Source organism: Anolis carolinensis, chromosome 1, assembly GCF_035594765.1.
Source record: "Anolis carolinensis isolate JA03-04 chromosome 1, rAnoCar3.1.pri, whole genome shotgun sequence".
Lineage (NCBI taxonomy): Eukaryota > Metazoa > Chordata > Lepidosauria > Squamata > Dactyloidae > Anolis > Anolis carolinensis.
The window spans coordinates 301,795,902-301,813,907 of NC_085841.1; the positions used below are offsets into that span (position 1 = coordinate 301,795,902).

The 18,006-nt window shown below is 38.5% G+C and overlaps 1 protein-coding gene across 1 annotated transcript in view; it reads left to right on the forward strand.

Annotated features, from left to right (window-relative positions):
• Positions 1-18,006, forward strand: part of cry2 (cryptochrome circadian regulator 2) — a 45,628-nt gene that overhangs the window by 24,077 nt on the left and 3,545 nt on the right. Inside the window, exons 4-11 of the mRNA XM_003214641.4 lie at positions 3,704-3,888; positions 7,145-7,233; positions 8,991-9,131; positions 10,199-10,510; positions 12,749-12,900; positions 13,319-13,521; positions 16,291-16,380; positions 17,201-17,340. Of these exons, the coding sequence (XP_003214689.1) occupies positions 3,704-3,888; positions 7,145-7,233; positions 8,991-9,131; positions 10,199-10,510; positions 12,749-12,900; positions 13,319-13,521; positions 16,291-16,380; positions 17,201-17,340 (1,312 nt within the window). The remainder of the gene's footprint in view (positions 1-3,703; positions 3,889-7,144; positions 7,234-8,990; positions 9,132-10,198; positions 10,511-12,748; positions 12,901-13,318; positions 13,522-16,290; positions 16,381-17,200; positions 17,341-18,006) is intronic.

Genomic DNA, 18,006 nt, shown 5'->3' on the forward strand with positions numbered 1-18,006 from the left:
AACAGAGGCTAGATGGCCACCTATCGGGGATGCATTGATTGTGTTTTCCTACATGGCAGGGGGTTGGACTAGATGACCCTTGGGGTCTCTTCCAGCTCTAGGATTCTATGATTGAAAACCCATTTATTGCCCATCTCTGAAGTGCTTTACTCTAAATTTCCTATTTTAAAAGGACTACTACATTAAAAAAACACTCTGCTATTCTTGTCTCTTTCATACTAGCAAAATAGATGACGCAAAGACCATTCCTGCCCCTGTTCTTAGTGGAGCTTCAAATCTTGCATGATATATTTTGTGCATTTTTGGCTGGCCCAATAAAGGTATTGCTGTTTTGTGAATTTGGGATGGTATTGTATAGAGCTGTAGATAAGGCTTGCCCTAGGTCTCCTGTTGAGGATAGCTGGATAGCAGAATTCATCTTGTATACAGGCCCTTGGTATCTGCTAGGGTTTAGCTCTGGGACTCCACATGGATGGCAAAGTGTGTGGAAGCTCAAATCCCATTTGTATACAATTGTATAGCAAAGCGTTGTCCCTTATTTAAAATGACAAAACCAAAGTTTGCTTTTTGCAATGTGGGAGGGGGGTATTTTCAAGCCGTAAATGGTTGAACATAGATTGTAACGGTGCTCCATGCAGTCATGCTGGCCACATGACCTTGGAGGTGTCTATGGACAACGCCGGCTCTTCGGCTTATAAATAGAGATGAGCACCAACCCACAGAGTTGGACAAAACTGGACTTAATGTCAGGGAAAAAAACCATTACCTTTTACTAGATGGTTGAATTCATGGGTGCACAATCGGTTAATACAGAGGGTTGACTGTATATCGAAGACTAAGTGCTCATGTACACTATAAATTATAGTATTGTTTTCCACTTTAACAGCCATGTCAACATTCTATGGAATTTTTTTATTTGCAGTTTGGGGAAGGGTTTTTATAATTCTCTGCCAGAGAGTTCTAGTACCTCACCAAACTACGAATCCAACACTTCCACAAGATGTTTCCATGCCAGTTGAACTGGATCATAGCATTGTATTTGTGGAATGTGAACGGACCTCTCCCATGGTTCTTTGACAGCTAAGCAGTGTGCCTTCCCGTATGACCCTTTTTCTTTGATCCAGACAGTTTCAGATCATCCATCTGATTTTCTAAACTGCATGGTTCCTGTGGAGCATTGTGGGGGAGGGTCCTTTGCAATGCATTTCTTAGTACTGGAGTTTTAGTTTGGTGCTTAAATTGTAGAGGCAGAAGCACTGCTTGGTACAGAACCACCCTGTTTCATAGCTGCTGTGCCTCCTTGGGAAACTAGCTCACAGAGGCACGACACGTGAGCCTCTCTCACCAGAGACGTGATGGCGTGGAGCTCCTCCCCATTACACGTGCAGCCTGTAGGGAAAGGACAGGCACATGGCTTTTGCTGAAACTGTGGAACTGACAGCCCATCCCTTTTGCATAAGCTGTTCACTGGGAGGACGTGGTTGCTAGCTTCTATAACTGTTGGCGCACAAGCTAAGGAGGAAGCTGATTTGGTTACTTCAGCTTTACATAAGCTACTAACTTGGCTCTGCCTACTTCTCTTTAACTCTTCCCTTTCTGGCATGAGGGAAGAGTTCAAGGGATTTGTTTTTGTCTTGTGTTTTGGAGGCTTCAGCAGGGAAAAAGATCACAGCTTCAAGGTCTTATGCAAACAATTTCCTTTCAAACTACAGCAATGAATAAAATAAATGCAAAATTGCTTGCTTTTTAAAGTGGTTGGCACCTGGATCTAAGACCGTCCTGAATGCCTAAAACATTAATATCCAGCAGAAACCATTCTGCTTTCCTACAAAACATAACGCACTGCATTTGACACTGTGCAAGGTCACCTAAGATTAAACCTTTCATTATATTATTTCCCCAGTTGTCACCCAGAGACAACTCATACAGATTCCTTAACCACACAGGAAACCATTTTAGTAATGCAACTCCTCACATTGCTTGGGCATTCTAACCACACCTGCAGCTCCCTCTTTTTCACACACTACTGCTGTTATGGTTAAAACTGCCTGAACTCTTGAGGAATCCTCTTGGCAACAGTTGGGCTATTAGCTTACGATATCATGTTTCTCAGCCTGAGTGAGAGCTAAAGAGTTGTCAAGTTGAAGGCTTGAACACAGTTCCCATGGCAGCAAAATTGCACTGCCTCCACAGAAGTACAAATTCACAGTTTTACTTGCTGACGCTCCAAAAAACATCCTCCCCAGAAGTGTTTGTGAGCCTCTCTAAGTCCTTCAATGTAATTTTATGATATGCCTCCAGCCCAAGTTTAATTGTAATATAGGGTTTGTTATTACCCATGTTTTCAGCTATCTGCACAGAGTTTTGAGATGAAGCTTTTGTAGAAACAGGCATATACTATTTGTCCTTGCTCTTCTTGTTCTTTAGATTTTGTTATTTCATGTTCGAAGCCATTGTGTATAGCTGGAAGGATGCAGTGAAAGAATTTCTTCCTGTATGTGTTGGACTATAATGTAGAAAGAGGGAGATTCTTAGTACATCCAGGGAGCTTCTCTTGATGGAGGCATTTATCTACCTGTCAGGTGAAACAGTACAATTTTGCTTTCTTTTAATTAATAGATTTGTGGTATGTCTGAGGATGGTGAAAAATGGCCCTTGAGCCCTCCACAGTGAGGTTAAATACATAGGTAGAGCAATGGGCTCTTGGTATCCACTGGGGTTTTGTTCCATGACCACCACTTGACACCAAAACCTGTAGATGTTGAATTCCTATAATATACTGTTGTGTGGTAAAATGGTCTCCCTTAAATAAAATGTAAAAATCAAGGTTTGATTGTTGGATTTATTTATTATTGAATGTTTTCAAGACCTGGACGGTTGAATCAATGGACGCAAAGGAAAAAAATGTATTAGTATGGCATAGAGATAGCCTTTAGCAGATAGCACTTTAAAATAATGTTACTGGGATGAAAAGATGCAGTTTTTCTTCAGAGGCTGGTACAGGTAGTTTCTGCGTTACAAACATCTGACTTACAAATGACTCATAGTTACAGACGGGGTGAGACATCAGGAAACGAGAAAAGTCTTCATTTTGGAAGGGAAATTCACACCTGAAAGAGTAATCATGGGGAAAAGGTGTCTTCACTGAAACTTTATCACCAATCCTTGTTTCCACAACAAGCCAAATTTTTCAAAATCCAATTATCACAGGGACAGAAAGTGAGGTGAAATCTTCTGAATAGGGACACAGACAGCAAAACAAACACTACAGAAAAACTATAGAGAGAGGGGAGGGAGAGAATGATTTATATATTAAATGTTTGTGTCATGGCCAAAAATCATTAGATATTTCTGGACAGATTACAGAAAATAAATTTAAAGAATTAAAATTTCAAAACAGTAAAATAATGTAATTCTAAAAATTTGAAACACATAAAAACAATGGGATGATTTAAATGTGGAATAATTTGTAACAGTGACGTTTGGGGGTATGGATTTGCTAAAGAATATCATGGATAGCAATTCCGCTCTGTTAAGAAATAAATGAGAGAGCAAGTGTTGTTTTGTGTCTTCTGTATTTCTTTTCTCTCACGTGAACCTGTGAAGTAACTGCTCGTCCTAATACACGTTTGACAATGTGGTTTCCTCCCCACCTTCCGTGGGAGCCAGTCTGATCTTTAATGGCCTCTTCCTGCTCTTCCAGGATAATTGAGCTGAATGGACACAAACCTCCTCTCACCTACAAGCGATTCCAGACCATCATTAGTCGCATGGACTTGCCCAAGAAGCCAGTTGCCTCCATAACGCATCAGCAAATGGAGATGTGCAAGACGGAGATCCAAGACAATCATGATGAAACATATGGTGTTCCTTCTCTGGAAGAGCTGGGTATGTTGCTGAACTGTGTGCAAGCGGCACTTGCTTTCTGTGGTCTTGGAATGCTTCCAAGATTAGCTGCAGTATTCTTCTTACCTGTCCTGACCTGGCTGCAGTTTATAAGCAGCCTTCAGATTATCAGTGCATCTTGGTCTTGAGAAAATGAGCTGATTTAGCTGTCTCTACTATATCCTGTGCCAGATCATTACAATTATTTTAGATAGTAAGATAAGGATAATTACAGTTGAGATAGTAAGTTGCCCTTTTAAAAACTGAGCACCTTGGAATTGCTTTTTCATGAGCTAACGAAAGCAGAATTTGATTAGGTACAGTTCAAGGTATTTTTTATCCTACCTTTCAAGCTAAGTTTCAGGATAGCTTAACAATAAGAATATAAAAGCACAATGAAGCCATTGAGCCAAATAGAAAAATGTACTGAAAGTAGCAATATATAAAGAAAATACAATCAGACTAAAATACCTGATATGAAATTCTGGGGAGATTTTAGAAAATATTCCCCTGGTGTCCTAATGATGCCAAACTATCCCTGTAGGAAGAACCTTCCACATTTGAATCATTGCTGCTAAGAAGACCCTCCCCCTCATAACAGATCATTAATAATTTAGAACAGAGAACATTGTCAGAAGAGGCCCTGTGTTGAAGATTTTAGTATATAGACAGGCAGATACTGTTCCAAAGCCATGAAGGTTGTTCAGAGTCAAAATCAGCACTTTGGTTTGAGTCCAGGAGTGAACCAGACCCCCATCAAGAATCGATATAGCTCTGGCAAAGGGCTTGCAATGTTGAGTCCCAGTTTACAGTTTTAACTGCTATTTTTTTTAAATGAATTGCAGTTTCCAAACCACATGTGGTTAATGAAACTCACAGACCTGTTGAAAACCAGATCAAATACCACAATTGTAAAAATCAGCAGGTATATCTCAGTTCACAAAGTAGATGTGTTGGTATATCTTCTTTAACATAATATTTGATTGAAGGGCTTGGGAAGAACATGGAAAGAATAAGGATATGTTCCTATGCCACCAAAAAGAACAGCAGTCCCACATGTTTAAACATGCATTTGGTTTCATAACTAACAATCTGCACATGTAAAATGAAGCAACTCAGTCAGAGTCAGACATGTCTTGCATAAGTAAACAAAAACATTTCATTTTTAGCCACATTTTTATTGAATTTTCAAAAGGATACAATTTAAACCCACAATTAAAAACAAAAAACACAGACACTAAAATAAAAGAACCAAAATAACAGTAAAACAATCTCCAAGTTCTTCCTCCCCACAGCTCTCTCTACCTCATATCTCCTCCCCTTTAAAAATACAACAGTATATAAAAGACATTTAAAACAATTGATTTCTCCCCCACCCCAAGGCCAAGGCATCTGTCAAAATATTACAATGTACTTCTACTAGTTGCTTCAACTTCTGCTAAATATAAACAAATATATTTAAGATTAATACCTACCCACAAGTAATATTAATTTAACAATTTGAACATTTTGAGTAAAATTCAATTCTTGGAATTTCAACTTTTATATCCCATCTCAGTATTCACCCCAATTTTATTTCTGTTCTGTCCCTGAGCTGTTGTCTTCTTTATTGTCATAACAGCTGAAAAGAGAATGTAATAAGATTTAAAATAACACAGGAAAAAGTAACTAAAATCATTTTGGAGTTTAGTAGTTTAGACTAAAAAGTACATAACAGGAGGATATGACAGAAGTACACGGAACTATATCCAATGAAATTAAAAGATGAAAGAGTCAGGAATTGCTTCAGATAACACATCGTAACTAGAGAATTTGTTTCCACAATATGTGGGGATGGCCACCAATTTAGCTTTAATCTGCTTTTAAGGGTTATCTTGATGATCATGTCAATCATGGCTGTTATCTTTAGAGGTGGCATACTTCACAGTACTAGTCATGGTGAAACAATAACAATTATGATTACCCTCATATTCTGCTTGTGTGCTTTACATAGACATGTGGCTGGTCACATGGGAGCAACATGCTAAACTAGGTGGGCTTTGGTCTAATCCACATGGGCTTTCCTTAATTTTTGGAGGCTGAAACTATTAAAAAGAATGTGAAAACAGATACTGTTTGGAAAAAGTAGCACCGACTCAGTGTGTAGTGAAAGGCAATGACAGTCAGCCCTCCACATTTGCAGGTCTGATTTTTCTGGATTTGATTATTAGCAGATTTGATTTCAAAGTTTTCTCTAAGAAACTCTAGGTCCTCTAGTGTGATTCTGTGGTCATCTTTTGGTGAATGTTGGCCGTAGAGTTATGCTGTAGAACCTAGAGATTCTTAGGTCTTTTTGATAAGCACTTTCTGAACAGCTTTTCCACATTCACGGGGTGCCATGGCTCTAACCCCAGCAAATGCGTAGAGCAGACTCTACTGTAAATGTTTCCCACATTCTCTTGATCAGGATTCAGACTCTATTCTAGTCCCCTTATAGCACTGGACCAGTGCCAGTCACTGGCACGTTTCTAGGCAAGAAAGGAACAGTGATAGCCAATGGGCACAAATAAGTGCACCTATCTCTGGCATAGCAGCTAACTTGAGGTAATCTTGATCCTAACATATTATGGGTATTGCTTCATTCCTGGTAGACAGAGGTAAGATAGTAAACCACTTACATACTAGATAAGGCTGATGGGTCTGTCATAGACTTGAAGAAAGGGAGAGCACCCCTCTTTGATCCACTAGGTTAACTCTCTGGAATTATATGGCTGGTTTCCTATTAATTTCTGCCATCCAATCCCATTTAATAACAGTGTTTTAAGCAGGGGCTTTAGCGGGGGGGGGGGGGGGTACTCATGAATTTTAACTGGTTAATCAAATCCCCATGAGTGTCCACTGAAGTTTATCTGCTCTGAGTGTCTACTGAAGTTTATTGATGGACCCTGATTTCTAAATTATTTTGCATTATGGAACTACTCTTCATGATTGACTAAAAAAAAGTTTCAAACCTTCCCTCCCCAGAATTTTTTTTCTGGCTATGGCCTTGGTTTTAAGTCACATCATTCTTGCAGGAGAATGAGAAGCTTTTTGTTGGCATTTCCTGCCAGGAGGCGTAAGTCTTGGTTCAGATCTGCCCCCTGCTGGTTCCAGATAGGAATTTCATGTTGAGCAGTCCAGAGCGTGAATAGCAGGGGATGCAACAAAAGATTCAGTTGAAACTGGGGAAGATAGATTTGTTGCCAGAGTTGTAGATTAATCTTCCCCCTCGTTCCCTTAGGTTTCCCCACTGAGAGTCTTGCCCCTGCTGTTTGGCTAGGAGGAGAGACGGAAGCACTCACTCGCCTGGATAAGCATCTGGAAAGAAAGGTAACCTTGTATAATTTATGCAGCCAAATCACCCTTGGGGAAAAGCAGTCTTTGCAGTCTCACATTCTTTAAATTATGCTGCCTACTGAACTGCCCTACATTTGTTGGATATAAATATTTATTAGTGAACTTAAAATATCCTGAGGAATAGCATAGTCCAGTGCTAGTCTTCATTCTTCTTTCATATTTCATGCTATTACCTGAGTCAGCAGCTCTGGTTTGTTTTTACACATCTGCAGCTTCTGCCAATCTCATGCCCTGCAGATGTTATGGACTAAAACTGTCATAATGTCTGTTACAGCATGTGGGAATTATGGATCAAACCCCTTAGTTGAGGAGGGCTCCTTCTGTATATGCAGACAGACTTCATTTGCCATTATTATTATTATTATTATTATTATTATTATTATTGCTGTATTTTAAATATTTAAATATTCTGGTTTTTGTGTACCTTCAAGTCATTTCTGACTTGGCACATCCCTAAGATAACACCTTTAACAGGTGTGGGTTTGTTTTTGTTTTTGGCAGGATTCGTTCATAAGGGGTTAGTGCTGCCTTCCTCTGAAGCTAAGACAGTTTGACTTGCATCATATTATCAAGTGGGTGTTCATGGCCAAGTGGGGATTCAAACCTTGGTCTCCATAGTTGTAGTCTGGGTCTCAAACCACTGCACCATGCTGGTTCTTATTGAAATGTTAAGTATGTATTAAAGATAGCAAATATTAATTTTGATTAAGCATTGAATACTAACTGGATAAAGATAAAGTTATGCACCTGGCATGAATAGATATGCTACTTTGGGTCTCATACTGGCAGAAAGGCAGGATATAAATAAAATAATGTATACTTCATCAAGATATACTAATAACTGGTACAAGTTACATACTGAGAGCCAGTATGGTATAGTGGTCTGCGATGAGGGTTTGAATCTCCACTAAATCAAATCCATTAGATCAGTGTTTCTCAAACTGTGCTCCTCCAGTTATTTTGGACTTTAGCCCCCAGAAATCCCATCCAGATTACCAGCTGTTAGGAATTGTGGGAGCTGAAGTCCAAAACATCTGAAGGAGCACAGTTTGAGAATCACTTCATTAGATCACCTCATGCAAATTTCACTTCTCAGACTTAGAGAAAAGCCATGGCATGTCTAAATCTTCCCATGAAAAACCTGTGAGAGGGTTTCCATAAGCCAGAATCAACTTGAATGCTCATAACAACTTCTGAATGTCCTGTATTGCAGGAGGTTGAACTAAATGTCCCTTGTGGTCTCTTCCAACTCTTGTGATTCTATGGTTATATATGTATGTATGTGTTTACATGTATATTAACCATCCATAAAGGTAGTGAAATGTACTAAAATGGGGACAAGGGGAATTAACACCAAGCTTTCATATACTTAGGATTCTGGCAGGCTAATAGACAAAAACCAATCAAGCCTTTTCATCTCTGTTCTGAAATATCTGACTCATGTATCTTACCATGTTTGATAACACATCACTGGGTTGCATTAGAAGCAGACACTGTTATTTCATTCAATTTAAGTAACTGTGTCCATTGTTACTAAATTGAATGAAGCATGAGGTCTGAGTTTCCAGAATTGGATAGCTGTAATATCTCCCTATTTTTTTCATCCCCAAGTATTTTAAGCTATCCTTAACTAGTGAATTTGGTGACAGCAGCAAGTAGCATTTGTTTCACACTACCTTTTATCATGTTTACCTTTTTTTGTATTCTTCCCTTTCACTTCTGCCTTCAAGGCTTGGGTTGCAAACTATGAACGACCACGAATGAATGCCAATTCCTTGCTGGCCAGTCCAACAGGGCTCAGTCCCTATCTTCGGTTTGGTTGCTTATCCTGTCGTCTATTCTACTATCGGCTCTGGGAATTATACAAAAAAGTAAGAACTGAAACAAGCTTCTGTCTAGAGTTTAAATGCCATCACATCTCTAACATATGATATTGTGATAGCAATTTACAGTGTGTTGGTGGATTCTTTACATTGTAATTGTCTGCATGTTGGAAATCTCCTGCATATATCTCCACATATATGTATTTATTTATCATAGGTTTGTGTGCCTTTTAAGTTACATTCCTAGGGCAAATTGCCAAAAGAATGAAACTGAAATAGAAAATTTAAAGTCACAAATTAATAAAAGCAGCATAAAATAATCAGTAAGGTAAAAAATACATCCAATAACTCAGGAAAATAAAAAAAGTTTTTGTCTTGTGCCGAGAAGATAATAAGGGATGCTATTCCTGAAAAGGCCCTCTTTGGTGGATATTTGGCTCATTTCATATTACAAGACTTCTCACAGCAGAACTGTTGAATACCTATACAAGATTTTAATGCAGAAGATCAGGACATCAAATTGGGCCCAGAAACATACCTGAGTTCTGTGCCATTTGCATAGTGCACACATGTTAGGTCTGACCTTTTGGAAATCTGGGGTTCTTTACAATTTTAGCTTATCGGAAATGGAGTACTGCACTAGTGCATGACGCTCAGTCACTGCCACTGCATGCAGGAGTGACTAAACAAACCACACTCCTTTCCATCTTAAAAGCTAGTAACTATTTTCCTCTTGACTGTTTAGAAGTACCGTTATTTATACACACACACACACACACACACACACACATATATAGTACAGATTTCAAAGAAATGAAATGTCTTGAGAGTCATTTACTAAAATCTGAAGAGTTAAAGCAAATATTCTGACCCCACATACCTATTTTTGGTAAAGAACCACTTGGCAACAACCATATTTTTCTCAGTAAGACATGCTGACTAGGCCTCTTAAATAAATGTTTTCTGAAGAGATGATCAAATTCAGTTAGTTTCCTAAATAGGCAGTTGTGATTGTAGCCTCAACTCAAGATGCAGTTTGTCCACTGATATGCAAAAGAGTTTTCAAACAGTCTTATTTCTTTGTAAGCAACTTAGTCTATTTTTGTCTTCTGTAGGTGAAGCGGAATAGCACTCCACCACTCTCCCTCTACGGCCAGTTACTCTGGAGAGAATTTTTTTATACGGCTGCCACAAACAACCCCAAATTTGACCGCATGGAAGGAAACCCAATTTGCATTCAGATCCCATGGGACAGAAATCCTGAAGCCTTGGCAAAGTGGGCAGAGGGCAAGACAGGATTCCCCTGGATCGATGCAATAATGACACAGTTGAGGCAGGAAGGCTGGATTCATCATCTGGCCCGACATGCTGTCGCATGCTTTCTGACTAGAGGAGACCTGTGGATCAGCTGGGAGTCTGGAGTGAGGGTGAGTCATGGCAGGCAGAGGCCATGTTGTACGTTGAAAACAGGAAGACTTTAGTGTGAACTTGGCAGTGAGTTAAGTTCAGATGTGTGTTGTGGGTGAGATTCTGACCACAGTTAGTGGGGTAAGATTCTGATCCCAAAATATATGTTGTTGGCTTGGATAACATATCTATATCATTTTCCGTACTTGTAGACTGAACAGTTATTGAAAAAAGTCAAGGAAGGAAGTGTAAAAGCAGCATTATAATTGAGCATTAAGAAAGAAAAAAAATACCATAGAAGGTTTACATAACTTTAAAGTAGACAGTGAAGACATTGAAGTAGTAAAGGCTTTCTCTACTTTAGTTCTGTCATAAATCAGAGAAACTGGAAAAAACACTAGGTGAAACCAACACAACTCCCCTGTTGTGCCAGCTCCACTGGCTGCCAGTCTGCTACTGAGTACAATTCAAAATGCTGGCTTTAGCCTATAAAGCCCTCAACGATTCCGGGCCAGCTTACCTGTTCGAACATATCTTTATGAACCACCTCGAAGATTAAGATCCGGGGAGGCCCTGCTGTTGGTCCCGCCCATTTTGCAAGCCCAGGTTGTGGGGATGAAATACAGGGTCTTCTCAGTGGTGACTCCTTGACTGTGGAACTCCCTCCCTAACGACATTACATCAGCCCCCGCCCACATAACCTTCAGAAAGAAAGTAAGAACCTGGCTCTGGGATCAAGCCTTCGGAGAACAGCACAGTGCAGTAATAGATCTGGAATATCTGTAATGACTACAGAACAGCCTTAGACTACAATTTCTGGATGGATGTGATTTTAATATTGAATGTAATTTTAATGCTTAATATGTATTAATTTTTAATTCAATTTATTTTAGCTTATATTTTGTATGTGTTTTTAAGGCATTGAATAATTGCCATATGTAAGCAGCCTTGAGTCCCCTTTGGGATAGAGAAAAGCGGGATATAAATAGGGTAAATAAATAAACCAGGAAAAGATTAGGTCTTGGAAGAGCAATTATGATAGATAGAAAAAATGTTCCATTTGGAAGATGTGATATTGAATACAAAGGTCAGGACTGTCCTTGCCATTTTGTTTCCAATTTCTATTTATGGTTGTGAAAGCTGAACATTGAAGATAGCTGTGACAAAATAAATTAATTGATTTGAAATGTAATGCTGGATAAGTTTTCTACAGATATCATGGGTTGGTAGAAAGACAAATGAATGGGTATGGGAGCAAATCAAGCCTGAACTTTCCCTAGAAGAGCTAAACTCATATGAGATGAGCTGGGCAAGCCTGGATTGAAGACAATCACGGCTCAGGGCATGTTTGTGAACATAGTGCAGCTGCAAAGAAAAGCAATCTAACAAAGACAGAGCTTGGCTTTGTGATAGACAGGGTTTTTGATAGGGGTTTGATTTGGGAGAGATAAGGAACATATGGTATAGAGACAGCACAGTCACAGGGGTAACAACTGCATGTGGGTTTAGGAAGGAGGAACCCGTTGAGTGTTCAAGGGTTAATATATTAATTACATGTGTTTAATAAACTTCCACTTGCTTGTTTGCTGTCTCTATACATACTAAATTTAATAGAGGACCGGTCACACTAACCACAGCAAGCCCATCACAACAGCATAGCCACAGGTCCACATATAATTAGCCAGGATAGGGTGACTGTTAAGACTCCAAGATTTGAAATTGCAGAGCCAGCATGGAAAGGGAATGTCTCACAATTGTACTTTACACATATGAAAACACATGGCTCATTAGAAAATACAATAAGGCTTTGTTAGGTGAAAAGCAGTAAGAAAAAAATAGAAGACCATATTACAGGTGGGTAGACTCAAGGAAGCTGGGGCATGTTTTGGAGATCTGAACAGGGTTGTTGATAACAGGAAAGCCTGGAGGTATATCATTCCACAAGTACATATTACATTGAAGTCTACTTGAAGGCAATAAATAACAAATCATTTTCCAAAGCTTGGGTCATGATTCTTGACCCATAACATTTTGGATTGCTTTAGGCATTTTTACCTTGTTCTTCAACCGAAATGAAAAGGTGGTTTACATAAAATTTACTTACAAGACAAGTAAGACAGGCCTGTGATCTCATGCTACATTCTTGACCTATTCATCAGAATTTGCATGAACAACTTAGTATTACCTCTGACCTCTTCCATTAAGGTCTACCTTGAAGGACTTTTCTCATTATGCCCCCTTTTTTTTATTTGCAACAGGTTTTTGATGAGCTATTACTGGATGCAGATTTCAGTGTGAATTCGGGCAGCTGGATGTGGCTTTCGTGCAGTGCTTTCTTCCAACAATTCTTCCACTGCTATTGCCCTGTTGGCTTTGGGAGGAGGACAGATCCCAGTGGCGACTATGTCCGGTGAGCACATTGGCTAGTTCTGTCACAGAACATTGCCAGTTTTGTCAACCCAGGCCAATCAGTTCCATCAGGCTGCAGGGAAGGAAGTGGCGGAAAGAGCATTCTTCCATCTTCTCTGTTTATTATAGACTAGTTGCCTTTAGCAGCTCTTTACCTGAAGAGGTTTTAGTCCAGTTGCCAATTATAAGAGCTAATTTTTAACATTATTGGTGCCTGTGGGTGTTTTTCCTCTTACTAGCTCATCTTTTCCTCCCCCTTTTGTGTTGTTATTTTTAAATTATAAGCCTGTTCCAACCGAAGAACAGATCACAATGCTTTTTAAACAGAGTGCAGGCTCATTTCTGTACATAATTGGGGCAGCAGACAGGATACAAACATTGTTTTTAGTGTTAAAAATGTTTCTCAACTTGCACTGCAGACGATATCTACCCAAGCTGAAAGGCTTTCCCTCACGCTATATCTATGAGCCCTGGAATGCTCCTGAATCAGTGCAGAAGGCAGCAAAATGTATCATCGGGGTAGACTATCCCAAACCTATGGTGAACCATGCAGAAACCAGCCGATTGAATATTGAGCGCATGAAGCAGATTTACCAGCAGCTATCACGCTACAGAGGCCTTTGTAAGTACTAGCAGTGGCAACATACTTTGGTTTTGTATTAAAGAAGCTAATGTATTCCAATGCCACTCAGTTTGTACAAGGCAGAAATGGCTACTTGCCCACAGTAAGTGTCATTACTTCTTGCAGGCCCTTGAACTGCTTGACTGTTAGGACAAAGAAAGGTGGAGATAAAGCTTTTGTCTTCAGAATTGTAGCAGTAATGTTAGCTCAATGAAATGTACTAATTTTATACATCAGAAATCATCTCAGCATATCAGTTCTTTTAATGGATATGCTTACCTTATATGTTCTTTATATATATATATATATATATATATATATATATATATATAAATTTTTATTAGCTTTTAAATTAAAGAGCTTACAGTGAAAGTGTGAGAACAATAGTTTCCAAGGAAAGAGGTGAAGGATAGAGAATTGACTTCAGGAAACAAAATAATAATAAAAAATAAAATAAAAAGTAATAGTAATAAAAATAGTAATAACAAAAATAAAAGTAATAAGTGAAAAAAATGAAATAAAGAATTATATTAAGAAAGAGAGAAAAAAGAAAAAAGAAGGAAGTTTTTATTATATATATATTTTTTTCATCTCATACACAGTTATTTAGTAAAGTTTGTTAATCTTCTTCTTGGTCATTTTTACTTCTTCCTTCAGCTAGGTGACGGCATCTTCTTTACCTTCACTTTGTATCTACAAACCTTCTATATAGATTAAATTAGTACCTTCATTTGCATTTCTATTAAAAAGTTTTTAACCGGATCCCAATTTGTTTGCTTTCTTGGAATTCCATAGTTATTTTTTAGGAGGTATGTCAATTTGTCCATATTCATTATTTCCAAAATCTTTGTTAGCCAGGAACTTAATTCGGGGATTTCCTTCTTTTTCCAATATTTGGCATATATTATTCTAGCCGCCGTGGTGAGGTAATTAAAAAGAATCTCTTTATTTCTATCGTTTTGTATATTAAACATCCCCAGGAGAAAGTATTTTGGGTCTAGATTTATTTTAATCTGCAACATCTTTTGTATTGCCTGGTGGATCTCCTTCCAATAGTTTTTAGCTTTTTTGCAAGTCCACCAGCAGTGATAGAACGTTCCTACTTGATCTTCACATTTCCAACATTTATTTGAAATTTTTTTTATAATAATTTGCTAATTTTGAGGGGTCAAATACCAGCGATAGAACATCTTAATCCAATTTTCTTTCAATTCTATTGCATATGTAATTTTTAATCTGGAGTTCCAGGCCCTTTCCCATTCCTCTAAATAGATTTTTTTACCCAAGTTTTTGGCCCATTTTATCATACTATCCTTTATTGGTACCGTTTCAGTCTCCCATTCAATTAATTTTTTATATATTATGGATATATATTTTCTTTCTGCTTTCATCACCCTATCCCAAAATTTTTCTTTCTCCTCGAATCCCAATTTTTTGTCTTTATTATAATACTCTTTAAGTTGTATGTATTGGTACCATCCCACATTGCGAAATTTGTGATTAATCTCTTCCAGGCTTTTCATAATATAAGTCCCATTTTCTTTAGTTAAGATATCCTTATATCTCGGCCAAGTATCTCCTCCTGTTTCTCTCCTCTGACATGCTTCCAAAGGGGAAATCCATCCTGGGGTTTTCAAATATAATTTCTTTTTATACTTATCCCAAATTTTTAATAGTGAAGATCGCACAAAGTGGTTGCCAAATTTTTTTTCTTTTAGTTTTTGGTCATACCACAGGTATGCATGCCATCCTGCCCTTAAATCTATTCCTTCTAGTGCTAAGATTTTGGCATTCCCCAATGTGGACCAATCTTTCACCCAAGCAAGGCCGCACGCATTGTGATAGGTTTGGAGGTCTGGAAGATCCAGTCCTCCTCTTTTCTTCTCATCTATAAGATAGATTCTTTTGATTCTCGGCTTTTTTCCCATCCAGATAAACTTACTTAGTTCTTTGTTCCAAGTTTTGAATTTTTGTACATTTCTAATAATCGGGATATTTTGAAATAAAAATATAAACTTGGGCAAGACTGTCATTTTTATTGCCGAGATTCTTCCTAGAAGTGATAATTTAGCGTATTTCCATCTCTCTAAGTCTTTCTTTATTTCTTTCCAAAGAGGGTCATAATTATTTTCTAGTAGTTGTGTGTTATTCGCTGTTATTGATATACCTAGGTATTTTATTTTCTTCTTCACCTGAATCCCTGAGACTTTTGTTAGTTCTTCTTGTCTTTTTTTGTCATGTTTTTGGGTAATATCATAGTCTTATCCATGTTTAGCCTCAATCCTGAAGTTTCCCCAAAGTCTCTTATTTTGGCGAGCCAGTAATGTATTGTGTTTATTGGGTCATCTATCACACAAATCAGATCATCAGCAAAAGCCCGAAACTTGTAATTGTATTTTTTTATTTTTACACCTTTCAATTTGGGGTCCTCTCTAATATTATTTAGGAGAATCTCTAGTGAGAAAATGAATAGCAGAGGAGACAACGGGCAACCTTGTCTGGTACCTTTGCATATTTTGAAATAATTTGATTCCTCTGAATTTATTTTAATTTTTGCTTCCTGTTTATCATAAATTTGATTGATCGCATTTATGAATTTATAGCCCATGTCCAATTCAATCATTAAAAATTTTAAAAAATCCCAATTTAGAGAAATCATTGATATAATTGAATATTATGAATTTTCAAACAAAGATGAGTTGGCACTCCTCGCTATTGACATGGAGAAAGCTTTCGATAATCTAAATTGGGACCTTATATGTTCTTTAGGTTTATTGGCATCTGTCCCTTCCTGCATGGAAGACCTCAGCAACCCAGTTGCAGATACTTCTTCGAGCCACGGAAACTGCATCGGTACAGGTAAGCTGGTGATTTCTGTAAATTATGTGATCCTTTCAGTTGGAGAACCAAATACATAAGATTAGTTTCTGCAAGAAAAGGAAGTGGCAGAGTTCAGTTTTAGCTCTTCTCCACTAGAATTGCTTCAGACTCTTTTTCTAGAGGTTTTGTTATTTCATGCAGGTCAGTGAATATTTCCTATGCTCTGCCGTACACAGTGGTCCTCCAGATGGCATAAGAGGATGTTTAAACAGAGAAGCTGAAATTAGCTGACATATTTAAAATGCTTGCTAAGAACTCAAGGGTGAAATATCAATGCTAAAATCTGACATAAAGTCATAACAGTAAAATTCCTCTCTTTTTTATGCCATTTCCCATTCAATTGACCCCTGTACCTTTTGTACTTGGATCCCTAGATAACAGTGTGCAGGAGTGGGGAACATCAAACCTGAAGGTCTTGCACAGCCCTGGAAGCTTACTGCAAGTTCCGTAAATCTTCCTTTCTAAAGAAAATAATGCCAGGACTTTCCAGCAATTGTTACCTAGAACCTCCACACACAGCTCTCCCAGTGTGCGAAAAAGGTGGAAACACACACACATGCACAAGCCTGCAAACAAAGCTGATTTTCTCAGAGAAACTCTCAAGATGGTGACATGAAGTTCTGTTGCCATGTTGAAAGGTACTCTGAATTAAAATGGAGCTATTTTGGCATGCTGAGGGGTGCAGCCTGCAGGGAATTTGGGGAAGGAGGAGAGAATTGTCACCTCGCTGCCAATCAGTTGCTCACCTCTGCTCTTGAGGAATGTTATAGTTACAATATTTTGGAAACCTTTTTTGCAGCATCCAGGCAGACTCATTGTGGCCAGACATCTCCAAAACGGAAGCATGATGTCGTACAGGAATACAAAGAAGAATTGTACAAACGAGCAAAGGTGGTGGCTTCACAATTTGCAGAGAATCCACGGCAGGAGCTTGTGCATGTAAGTATCTAGCATAGACTTGGAATTGGAATCCACATGAATAACCAATAAAGATGTTCAAATTTATCTTCTGAGAGTACCATTCCATCACCATTACACCTGTAGAATGAGAGCAGCAGTCCTGTTCTTTGTATCCTGGGGCAGCTCTCATGATTCCCAAAACACAGAAAGACTATTGTCTGTTTTGGGCAGTCTCGAAATCATTTGTTCTGGTCTCCTGCTCTAAGTAGTAACACCCGAGAGCTAACTTTTATGGAGTGATATATTGTTCCTATGGGAGAAATTAAAATTGGTGAGGAAGAGTGTTTGTAAGGTTCTGGTTCTGCATCCACAATCACTAAACATGAGATTTCCATTAATCCCTCCCATTGCCATCAAATGTGGTATAAAGTGTGGCCAGGGCCATGGCAGTTGGAATGGAAGGGGGGGGCTTTCATTTGCCTAACAATAATAATAATATCCTGCTTTTTCTCTCTTAAAACTCTTTTAAAGCAGGATGCCATACCTAGGTGTGATGGAGCAATGCCATTTTCTTTCTCTCTCTCTGAAGCTAGGGCAGTGGTAGTTGGGGTGGAATTAAGTCCACCTTTCATCTGTTTCTGGGTATAGGCATGATGGAGCTATACCTCCCTCTTCTTTTCTTATTCCAAGACCAGCATGATGCCA